Here is a 12,112-nt window from a genome sequence, read left to right as displayed (position 1 = left end):
CAAATAAAACCATTTTCCACATACAGATTTAATCTTGCTTAAAATGAGCGGGTCATTATATTGCATCCTTTCTTTCTTATCCTCCCATAATGAAGAATAATACCCTTGATTATTGTGGATAGAATAATGTGAACAAGTGGATGCAAGAGTGTAAAACACGGGTGTAAGTGATGCTGTGACAAAGTATTGCAGATGCAGAATTTCTTAGGAAAGATGTTAAGAGCAAAACAGAAATGTTATTTGGATTCTTTGGTGAACAAGCAGCTACACATCCCATATGCATAGTGTTTTATTTCTTTATTTTATTTAATTTGGCAAGAAGTCTACGTATACCATATGACTAGAATCTTGTAGTCCATATTTACTGATATCTGCTCCCCTGTGACTTTCTGGCACCCTCCTGAACCTTAAGTTACAAAATAAGTGTTTGTCTACCAAGATTTTCATACAAGCAGAGTAAATTCTGTTACAACAGAGGATAAGCTCAGAATAAGAAAAGCAATACTCCAGCAGCCCTTGAAAGGGGGTACATACACACAAAACCTTTCTCCTTTGAAAACATGAGTTCTTGTTAGCAAAGTTATTCTCATGCTCTTTGAAATGCCTGTCAAGTTAATCAGTATTAAAAGCAACTCAGGAGAGGCCTTGTTGCAAGTATAAACAGCTCAAATAAGGATACAGAATTTCAGCTGGCTTTTGACAAACTGCTGAGCACTTGCACACTGAGAGTCACTGACCTACTGTCATGCCTTACTTACTATCTTCAGTTGTCACCCCATTCTTTTCTTCACTCCAGTTACTCCAGTAGCCCACTCCATCTTCCTTCATACAACGAATTGAAAATACATACTCTGTGTAGGGCCTGAGACCTTGAACACTGAATGAAGTTCTTGGTGAGGCTGTATCTTCAGGAGGGACCTGTAAGGGAAGGAAGATTTTTAGAGGCACTGACCAAGAATTGTAAAAGCTCAGTTCTACACTACTACAGCTCCCATGTAAGAGAGCTTCTCAACAAAAACAGCTTTATTTTATAATAGCTTCACTATTGACACCTTTATATACTACAGACTCTGTACAACATTGCATTTCTTCATCCTATTTCCAAAAGCCTTAATTCAACCACTATTTTGGGAAGGAACCAAACACAGCAGTGTGTTTATTTACTCAGGTGTAAACCAAACCAAACCTAGAATATGTAAACAGCTATCTCAGAACAGTCTTTTATAATCTGCTTTCATTTTCAATCAGTTTATGCTAAAACAGAGGCAGACAAATTGTACAAAATTTCTTCCTTCCCATAGAATTCTTCTACTTATTGATCTATAATATCCTGCCTCATGTTTCAGGGCTCTGTTGGGTATCTGCTAGACTATCAGTTGCAAACCAGCTATGCTAGAAGCCTATCAATCTAGATAACTCTGGATCATTGCTTCCAGTGACATAGAAAAAGATTCCTACTGTATATGTATGGAAATAGGTAAGCTTCTGTAAATAGACACACACACACTCTGACTCAATCACACGCAACTTCACATTGCAATCATTCACCAAAGAAACCCTTCACCTGCAACAGAAATGACCACAAGTTAAGCACATATGCTGAAAGTTCAAGAGGCTAATTCTGAAGGCAAAGAACCATGAGCATTGATTAATAGGCTGGTATTCTAGCTGAAGATACTACTCAAATTTTATCATCCCAGCCAAACAAGTTCAGTTCTTTAAGAGTTACTGCTTGTGTTAGGGGAAGACAGGCTAAAAGGACTCAACAATGCAATACATGGACAGATCCTGGAGCTGCAGAATAAAGTGTAGTGGATAGTGCTTTATAAGACATCAACATAAGAGTCTGCTGCATTAATCTGTTTGAAGCTCAGAAAGTTCCTCTAAAGGAATACACTGCAGTAGTCATAAGCAGCAGCTTCATGCTACCTGCTTCAAACACCACCTGTTGGAAAGCCAGAAGCAGCCTTCACTCCAACAAGATCTGAAATTCAGAATGCTTTTGGGCTTGTATGTTGAAACCAAGTAGGGGCTGATCTCGATGAACTGACAAGTGTTTCTGTAATGCTCATGCTCTGAGGGAAAGGCAAAAAATGAGAAGCTACTGAGGACATGCCCAAGGACAGTGACACAGAAAAAACAAGAATGAAGACAACTCTTGATATGATGTTTATATATTACAGTGCACTACAGTTAAGGAATACTCATTCTTTTCCAGTGTCTTTATTGCATCAAAGCACATATACAGAATGATTGTCCTGCATATGTGCTGCAAGTTCAAAAAGCACATCCCAGGATTGTACAATGTTTGCTCAAGCTTTAAGTGGATTTTAGATCAGTAGTTCTGCATGTGCAAAGGAAGTCCAGAGTTGATGTTCTAGCTATTGCATGTACAGAATAAAAATGCAGAACATACTTCAGCATGACAGGGAGGAAAGCTGACAAGTCCACCAAAAAAGGCAAAAGGGGCATCATATTCTGGTTAAAATCACCACTGAAAAGCTCACCTACACCCCTGCCTTCATGAGTAGGCCAGATAGACTCTTGGGGAGCTGAACACTCTAAATTACAGCAGTAAGTGAACTTCTGCTGCAGTTCAGCAAATGGATTCTGGGTTGCACCATAAGAGTGACAAGACAATACTTATAAGTGTTACCTGCATCCAATTTGTTTCACCAATGATCCTATAGCGAATATTGAATTTCAGTTTCATCACAGCTGCTGAAATCCGGTTCTCCCAGGACAGTTTCAGAACAGTAGGCAATATTCCTGAGTTGACAGATAAGTTATGCGGAGACAGTGGTTTCACTAGAAGAGAAAAAAATTAAGTCAACTCTAGAGCTGCATTGTTTTATTATGCCTCTATAACTGGGTACACTATGCTGACAAAACTCTGCTATCATTAAGACTTTTCACAAGCAGAAGTGGCTGCTACTTTACACTACTTTCTAAATCAGACTACTTAACAAGGACTTCCTATATGAATGGCAAGTAAATCTGTCACCTTCCCCTAACTTTGTCCAGCATAGTTCAAGTTTAGACAATAATATTTTGCTAACATTAGGAATTTTACACTGAAGAAGCATTAATATACTGATCCAGCAATATGCACAGAGGCAGCAGTCTTATGTGCTACTCAAGCTTTAAGAGGTATATAGTTACCTATCTCAATGGGATCAAAAACAAGACGATCTGATTCAGCCTTGCCAAGAGCATTTGCAGCTTCTACCCAGACCTCCAGGTTAACAAAGAACTGAACATCAGTAATGGTACAAGAATTATTCACATCTTTTGGTATGCAGTCAGGAAAATCTTCCCGTGGCCTGAACGAAGTAAAAACAAGGTATCAAGCAGCAAGTTTGGTTTCTTCAGAGAATGTCTTCAAGGAGATCAGAGTACTCCATGAACAGTAATCAGTTTAGCTCATGTTCCCTTCTTTACCATTATCTTCGTTGTAAGGGGGAAAGAGTTGAAGAGATTAGAGCAGCTTCCTCAGTCATAAACACAAGGCTGCATTAGAATAGAAACTAGAATGCAATCTCTTGATTCCAAGTCTCATACCTTAAAAAGGCTAAGCTACTGTAATTATGAAGTATTATAAAAAACCCACTAGCTTAAAGTTCAAGAATTGGTACATTTAATCATAAGCAATATAGCTAATAACTGTAACATCAAAGCATAGTCATGCATTCAAAGAGGTAGCCTATTTTTTGTTAACAGCATACCCTCTTCTAGGTAGAGTGTTACATCTACTACACATCATTATTTTTGTTCATCTTCTACTGCACTAACAGCACAGAGATAGTTTTAAGGGCATTTAAAGAAAACTAATGCTAAGTAAGTTTCCTATCTATTCATGGTTTCTACTACACTCCTATATTATCAAAATACTTGAAAGAGGGGAATGACTACCTACAGCTTTCCACTTCCCTCTCTCTCTCCAGAGGGCAACAACAATTCTGTCCACTCCATCTTAAACTACAAGAGGCCATTTGAAAAGTTTGAAAGAAATATTTGCCTTCGCACAGGAAAGACTCCACTCTTGGCTGAAGCTTCTGTGTCAGGATTAAATTTAAGCAGTACAAGAACATGCTCCTCAAACACCATTCTGAGCTCTTAAGGAGTACAAAGTAGACAACATCTCTGCAGGATTCAGTCGCTATATTTTGGTTTCTTTACTTTTTTAGCATGGGATAGAACAGTCACCACAAACAGGTAAAAATAGGTAATTTGGGTCCAGCCACCTAATGACTAATGTCTATAGTACTCAAGCCATGCTAATGGTGCATTTGAGAAACAGAAAAATGAGACAGTGTTACTAAAACAAATGCAGTAACAAAGTTTGAAGTCTGACTTTCAATTACTTAAAATGTGAACTTATTTAACACTCCCCTGCCCTCAAAGAGGCAGCAATGTTTCTGAAAACTGGATTTTTCTAAGCATCAAGAAATTTCAGAGAAGTTTAGTTTAGCCTACAAGACATTCTTCAAAATGATGTAGATGTACTTTTTAGAGCTACTTACCACCTGTATTTCAACCTAAACTGAGTGTCCAGGAATGTATGCCTTCCAGGGTTCCAGGTACAAGTCATAGGATATGTAAGTTTTGACACCTGATGCACAATGCAACTTAAGTTCTTTGGCTTCTCTGGCGGCACTGTATGGAAAAGGTTAGTAAAGACAGTCCATAAACACATTTTAACACTAAGAATCACACTAAGTAACCCATTAGAGCAATTTCAGTGAACATCAGAAATATTTATATCTCTGTATCTATATCTATGTATATGTAAATAGATATTAAATATATATACACATGTATATTTTAAAGGACTTTTTTTAAAGGAGGGGTAAAAAGCACTAGAGACCATCTAGTGATGGAAGTCAAGGAGTTAATCAGGTGTTCTGAGAAACAGTAGGCAATATAGGGAACAAGCAGCTGATAATGAGGAACAGCATGAAATATTTCCCATTCTTTGGGGCAGAAAAAGATATCAACCCTTTCTAATCTATAGTACTAAATCCATTTTAGTTGCAGAGAAAAAAGTTAATGGGTAATGAACATTTGCATATACTGGCTCTACTAATAAACTGAGCTCCAAGGCAAATTTGACAGGTCTATTCTCCACCCCCTCTCCCCCAAACTATGGAGAACAGACACTTTAATCTGCCCCCCCCCCCAATTACATTAAAAGATAAGTGATCCTCAGCAATGCACTTTAGTATTGTGTAAGATGTCCTCCAGAGAGCAGCTGAATTACTTCTCTCACTTCTTAAATTCAAATTGTAACATACAATGACAATATTGAGTTTGTTTCTAGCTTTGAGAATATTTACCACTGTAATACACTTGAATCCTATCACTTCAGTTTTACTTTGAACAGAACTTCTGACTTACATAAAGACTTTTAGTTTTGATCTTGAATAACCATATTCTTTTCAAACCTACTGTCATTGTTTAGAGCAATTCTCCTCAGTTGACAGAATGAAAATAGAGTAGCTTTAAATACAAGTGCACCTCACAAGATGCATATATGAATTACCTGTAGAATGCTAGCAGTACTGCCATTCAGTTTAAGATATTCTACCCCATCCTCAACTTTCCATATATTTTGTCTGTCCCTTCTTTTCTGCTCAGAAATTTACTCATCAGAACTTTGAATGGAAAAATTCATTTTTCTATTTCATGGTAGAACTCTCACTTTAAAATAGTGAATTCAAGGCAGCCTATTGTATGCAGAACATGCGATAGCTGTAATACCTTTTGCTAGCATTGGGAGGCTATAATTCATTAGTAGTTCATATCCCACAAAGGACACTCATGAACATACTTTGACCTGTCATTTTATACACTGTTACCAATTCATTCGCATTACTTTCTCAATATCTCAATCTTGTCTCAAAGAGTAATTGCTGAGAACTATGCAAATGATTCAGTGCTTGAACAGGAAAAGTTTAAAATTAGTTAAAAGTATTTTCTTAAGTATAAGGGTAGAGCAATTCAAATAGTGTACTCTATTTTTAAGGACACTCACTTATGAATCAGTATTACAGATGGACTTGATATCCTTCTCAGCCCTTTGATGGAAACATTAAGTTTATAAGGTTGTTGTGGAAGAAGGATGCATATCTTACCTTATTTCTTTGAATACCAGCAAGAACTAAGGAAGATTTGGTTTCTTGACTTGGATTTCTTTTGCTTAAGCTTGCATTTTCCCTCCAAAATTTAGTCTTCTTGCTACAATCTTTTTCCATACATGAAATACGTCACAGTATTTTCTGTTTTAGAAAATTTTATTCTACCAGCTTTGATTGCATGTAGCTTGATAGTGTTTCAGGCGTGTATTCAGGAGAGATTCAGTGAGTAGAAATAAATGTCTCACAACATGTATACTTTTTATTATTTACATTCTTCATCAGAAGTGATTTTTCCTAGAAGTTAATGCTTCAGACAAAAATAAAAGGCAAGGAAAAAGGTACTTACAGCCTAATGTAACTGTAATTCCATAAATATTCTGCTCAATCTGTCCATCTGCTAGAATGTTGCATGTCAGAGGAGTAGCAAGTAAAGAAGTGTCATTGAATGTGACACTGGAAACAGTTCTGTTTATTTCATGGTATTGTTCTTTAGGTACCAGTCTATTTTTAATTTTCCAGATAATTTGATTAGCATATATATTGCCAAAGTCAAGACAACTCTCATTCAGAATGCATAATGCTGTGAAATTGGAACCAAGGGCCAAGACAGGAGACTCTGGGATGATGTGGCCACATGACTGCACAAGTCCACCTGAAACTAAAGAACAGCAGCATCAGTTTTGGTCGGGTTTTTTTGGAATATAAAGAATTCCATAACCATTACTCTGGTACAATATTATTTAACATGAAAAGTCTTACACCATGTGTCTAGGCAGGAAATGAATTATTTACTTGACAGTTGTAAAACTGAAATGCATTAATCACCAAGTACAGACAGATATAAAGGGCAAAACCAGTGTGGTTTTCCCTAGGCCTTGCAAGAACATTTTACCAAGCAAGAAAAAGGTGAATTAAATTACAAGGGCCTTTAAATAGGGTGAGAAGAAGAATCAAAGATTGAATGTTTGGTATGTTCCAAAGGATGAAGGCAACATATTTGAGGTTACCCTTATATTTAACTTTTCCTCAGCAGAAAATACCTTTTGAACAAAAAAATTTGAAATAAACATGCATCTTTTATGTTGACTAGTTTTTAGAAAAGTCACATACTAACAATTAAATATTTGAGTCATCCATTTTGAAAGCTTCAGTATGTATACTTTAAAAGTATTTGGGAATTAAAGTGAACTCTACACATTTGATAACACTATTTTCTTTATAAAGAAGCTTCCACACAAACTGACTATTGCTATGCAACCACATATATAAAAAAGTCAGCGTCCAGTTTTAAAGATGAACAGTCAGCTGACTGAGATACTGACTTGAATCAATAGCCATACTAAGCACCTTTAAGATGATCATGTGCTACAGAACAGAAGTGGCCCAAATCTTGATTATAGAGCCTACAACACAAGCTTATGAATAGTTTATTGCTGTTTAGTTTGACCAAGACAGGCTTTCATCTAGCTACTGTTTGGCACATGTGAAGTTAAATCACATGATATTCAAGTTTTTTGACTCTATAGGACCGAGTTCACCACTTTGGTCTGTTAGAATGACTAATGCTATGGTGCCAGTGGAATGAACGCAGCCTTCCACTGAAGGAAGTCAGCTTCACTATCTCTGTACACAGACCACTTATGAATGGAAACAGTATTATAATTTAATGTTTCATTTTCTTACCATTCTACAAGTCTTATGTTTGAGACAGAAGTCTTACCTTCAAGAAAACAAACATTCAAGAACAGATATAAGCCATGGGCCACCAAGTTCCACCCAGAAAACATGCTGCACAGAATTCCTGTAATAGAAAAAGAAATTTTCATTCAAGCTACTACTCTTAAGGTCATTGTTGAATTAAAATTTGTATTTGCATTTGCCCTTTGACAATTTTTCAGGTACCCAGTGATTTTTCTTCTTTAAAGAAAGAGTTAGTACCTTCTTACTCTCTCTAAAAAAAGAGGTTGCATATTCTTTCTGTTTTACTCATTGGTTTGCTCAAATAGACATTGGATTTTTTTTGTACCAATGTAGTTCAAAGCCTCTTTAGCTACAAATATAAGAAATGCATCAACTGAAGACTTCTGTGTCAGACGTGGAAACAAATTTTACCAGCTTGCTGTTGTGTGATGTTATCAGTTAGAACAGAGCAGGACACTATGGCTCAGGGTTTAAACCAGAGCCCTATGAAGTTTACTACCTTATGAATTTGACTATGGTTACTATACTTCACTAGCTTTCAAAGGCACTGGAAACCCTTATGTAAGGTTCAAAACAACTCACCACAAAACCAAGCATCTCATTGACAAGAGTGATTTAACATATACCCAAGAACTATGAAGCAACATACTTTTATATCAGGAATCATTGAATACCATAGAAAAAAAAATATTACCTAATTCTTCAAAGCCTTGCAAAAGAATTTTTAATTCCTCAAGAGTTAGAAAACTAACACATCATATTCTTTGTTTCTATGTTAGAGCAGAGCTCACTTATTCTTGGTTTTGAGAATTCCACAAGATGATTTGGAGAAACTGAAGCATCACAGGACAGCCTCCTTTCCAGGTGCTTTGAAGCCACAAAATCTCTTCTGGATTTCTCAGCTTGCATTTGCAAAGCAGCCCAAAATTACTAAAGGCAAGTGACCTTCTTTATAAACCAGGCATACTAGTGAACAGCTGTTATTCTCAAATAGCAGACTTAAAATTGTTCTTATAGCTAGGCTCTAAGCCTAGAATTTCCAGCTTTACTAAATACGATCCAAGATGAGACTTCTGTGGAAATCCTGCTTCTGCAGTTGCATCTTCACTGACCTGACAAACCTTCTATTGAAACTATTCTGAGCTTTACCCCTAGAAAAGAATGTTTTCCATTTTTTATTAGGGGTCAGAATCTGATGTTTAAAATTGAAAAAAAGAAAACTTTAATTACATGCATATTCAAATGAAGGTTTAAACTTTAGTGAATTGCCTAATTCCACAGTGTCCCTTCCAAAGCAAAATTCAGGCGCAGCATTTACTATTAGGAAAGGGAAAGAAAAAGGGCAACTTAAAGTGACATCAAATATGATGTCATTATTTTTATAAAATAAACTACCTGCAAATAAAGTGATAAGACACAAGGTGGGAATTTCATATAGATCACTCAGATTAGAATAGATATCATTAAGCACTGACACATCAATAACAAGCTGGAACCCCATTCCTCAGGCATTAGGGATCCTAAGCCATTAGTTTTTACAAATCAAGCTGAGCAGCACAGTAATGAGTTTCTTTTCACAAGAATTACAAATCAACAACTAAAAGAAACCTGATCTCAAAGCTTTATAATAGACTTATTGTAGGGGTCACCAACATGTGTTTGTTTCAATTTGGACTGAAGAGAGCCATTAGAATCACTTCATGAATCTTTATTTGCATCCATACTTCACTTAAGAGCCATCCATTTCCATTATTCAAAACCCACCAAAATCTGAAATATAGTAATTTTAAATTAAAAATACAGCTGATCAGAAAACTTGACAATTAGGTTAGCATGCATTTATATTTGTCCCTACAAATACTTTTCTACTAAATAGAATTTTTAATATCAGACTTTATTCATATGGAGTCCAGAATTAAGAAAACCTCTGCTATTTTTTCCAGTATTAAAGTATCCTTTCTGTGCTGGATATGACAGCCATTAGACAGATTTAAATGCAAAAAATTTTTTGATAATTACAAGTGTACAGTAAGAGAACTAAACCAATTGATTTCTGCTTACTACAGATGTAATGTCTTTCAGTATCTGAAACCTAAGTTCTCACCCACCCATGCCTTTCCGCTTTTTCAAATCCCAACTGGTTTCACAAATTTGAATAACTTGGTGAATGAGACCAAAGTCTGAGGAGTACTCTTTGTTGGTTTGGGTCTCACACACTGAGTGCAGTTAGTGATTAGGAAACTGTTTCAGTGCCTTGACTTACTCTAAACATTTAACATACCGACTGCTTGCTACTAGAAGCTTGTGAAATATCAAGCATACAACTTAAGACTTATTGTTTTAGGAAGACTAAGTTACTTAAGTTGAACAACTGAGTTATGGAAAGATCCGAATCGCCTGAGAACCCTGAAGCTAACTGTGAAGGCAGAAAAGAGAAGCAGCTCCACTTTCCCACTAATTGCCAAAAACTGCTGAACAGCAGTAGATGCAGTTTTCACACTGAAGAAAGTGCAGCACACAAAGAATTTTCTATGAGGAAAAATGCCATATTGAAAAAGCATTTAATACCATGACTAGTGCCACATTAGCTTAGTGGACATACCCATCTTGTGAGTATTGCATCATTAGCAAGGTAATTGTTTTCCTTTTGGTAACAACTTATTTCAGATTCAACAATCAAACTATTCAAAAACTATTAGTGCTAAAATTATATATGGCTCAGGTTAATCAGACAAAAAATGAATATACTTTGTGAATCACTTGCAGGTACATAAAAGCCAACACTTAAATATGCAAAAAACTCAACAGAAGTAAACAATGAAGAATTATCACTTCTTTTGCTAAAGAAGTGTCACTGCCATATAAGGTTTGGCATAAGAAACCAAAATAAGATGACTTCATACTTTTAAATTAATGCCATCTCTACACTTCAACTGTTTTCCAGAGCTGGACTAGAACAGTGAGTTGTTCTGTGTGGATCTGATTTACACACGAGAAACTGAAGCCTAATTCTCTACTATGCACTCTGGAAAGTTTACTATCTATTTTGAGAGAGCAGAAAAACTCTCCACAATTTACAGTATCATTGTACTGAACTTAACTCCTGAAGGGTCAAGAGAATTCAGAATCACACTCTAACACCTGTACTGGAAGACTAGCTGAAAAAGCCCACCTGCATACACTAAGGAAACTAATAGTTGTGACTGTAGCTTCCTAATTACATCACAGTTAGCCTATCTCTGCTTTTAGACTGTTTTCATGTATTTCATTATTTCCCCTGCTGATCCATTCAGTCACAAGATTGAAGCCACACAGTTCTGAACCCACAAAGAGGCTATTGACAGTCTGTTCTAAGGTGCGCTCTTTTAAAAAAAGATGTTAGTCTCCCTGGTTTTTACAAGTTTAGTTCTTTCTGAACTAGAACTAAATTTTGTTTAAGAATCAGTGTTACACTAAACACTTTCATCCATCTTGTCTAGATGAAAGTTATAAAAAAGTATGGCAGGGCTAATAAACAGAACAAGCAGCCACACTTCACCTTAGAGTAAGGAAGGAGAGTTTTCTATTGAGGCTCATGTTTACTACTCTGATTAAATAAAAACTTGAAAGCTGCAGAAACCTGAATATAAGTTGTATCAAAGTTTCAAAGTTCATGTCCTCATTCAAAAGAGATGCTGCTAAATGCCAACAATTCACCATTAACCAATTCTTAAGTCAAATTAAGATCAAGTCTAGACAACAGAAAACTCACACTGTATTTTCAACAACTGGGCAGTACAGCCAAAAAAAAGCAGCTTCCTTTTTTATGGTGGTGCAGTTTACTAGGAATCTAACATGGAAATTCCCAATGCTGAAATACAGTTGAATAAGCTGGCCAGCTCAGAAGCTTAAACAAAAACAAAAAACCAATGACCCCCCTCCCACACACACACAGCTGCCAAATCCCTACCATCCACTAACAAGGCAAATGAACTGGTTTATCTAGACCATGTAGTAGTTGTGCACCACTAAGCAAAATGGTTTTTCCCTAGCTAAATCCAGTTAGGTACAATGTGAAGTGAGGGGAAAAGGATAAAAGTTAGGGGCAGAGGGAGAAAGGGCAGGGACTGGTTAGAAGCTTGTCAGGTTATTTTCATAGTTAAGGCTGCCAAAGTGGCTAGAGATCAAAGTCTGTCAAAATGCTACCCAGTAAAAACAACACTATCAGTTTAGAACTACAACTGGTGACAGTCCTGAACTCACAAGAGGTAAGTTATCTTAAAGAGGAATAAACA

At 36.3% G+C, this 12,112-nt stretch overlaps 1 protein-coding gene across 3 annotated transcripts in view; it reads right to left on the bottom strand.

Annotated features, from left to right (window-relative positions):
* The window catches only part of LOC112995745 (interleukin 6 cytokine family signal transducer), a 34,243-nt gene that overhangs the window by 18,672 nt on the left and 3,459 nt on the right, over positions 1-12,112 (bottom strand). For all 3 annotated transcript variants that reach the window (XM_064500453.1, XM_026120914.2, XM_026120918.2), the window contains exons 2-7: positions 7,858-7,938; positions 6,484-6,795; positions 4,524-4,656; positions 3,163-3,323; positions 2,657-2,808; positions 759-918 (exon numbers count right to left, since the gene is read on the bottom strand). In XM_064500453.1, the coding sequence (XP_064356523.1) occupies positions 759-918; positions 2,657-2,808; positions 3,163-3,323; positions 4,524-4,656; positions 6,484-6,795; positions 7,858-7,938 (999 nt within the window). The remainder of the gene's footprint in view (positions 1-758; positions 919-2,656; positions 2,809-3,162; positions 3,324-4,523; positions 4,657-6,483; positions 6,796-7,857; positions 7,939-12,112) is intronic.

The sequence above is a fragment of the Dromaius novaehollandiae genome, chromosome W (assembly GCF_036370855.1).
Source record: "Dromaius novaehollandiae isolate bDroNov1 chromosome W, bDroNov1.hap1, whole genome shotgun sequence".
In the NCBI taxonomy this organism is placed as follows: Eukaryota; Metazoa; Chordata; class Aves; order Casuariiformes; family Dromaiidae; genus Dromaius; species Dromaius novaehollandiae.
The sequence above is the reverse complement of the archived record's forward strand: the minus strand, read 5'-3'. Positions and strand labels throughout refer to the sequence as shown.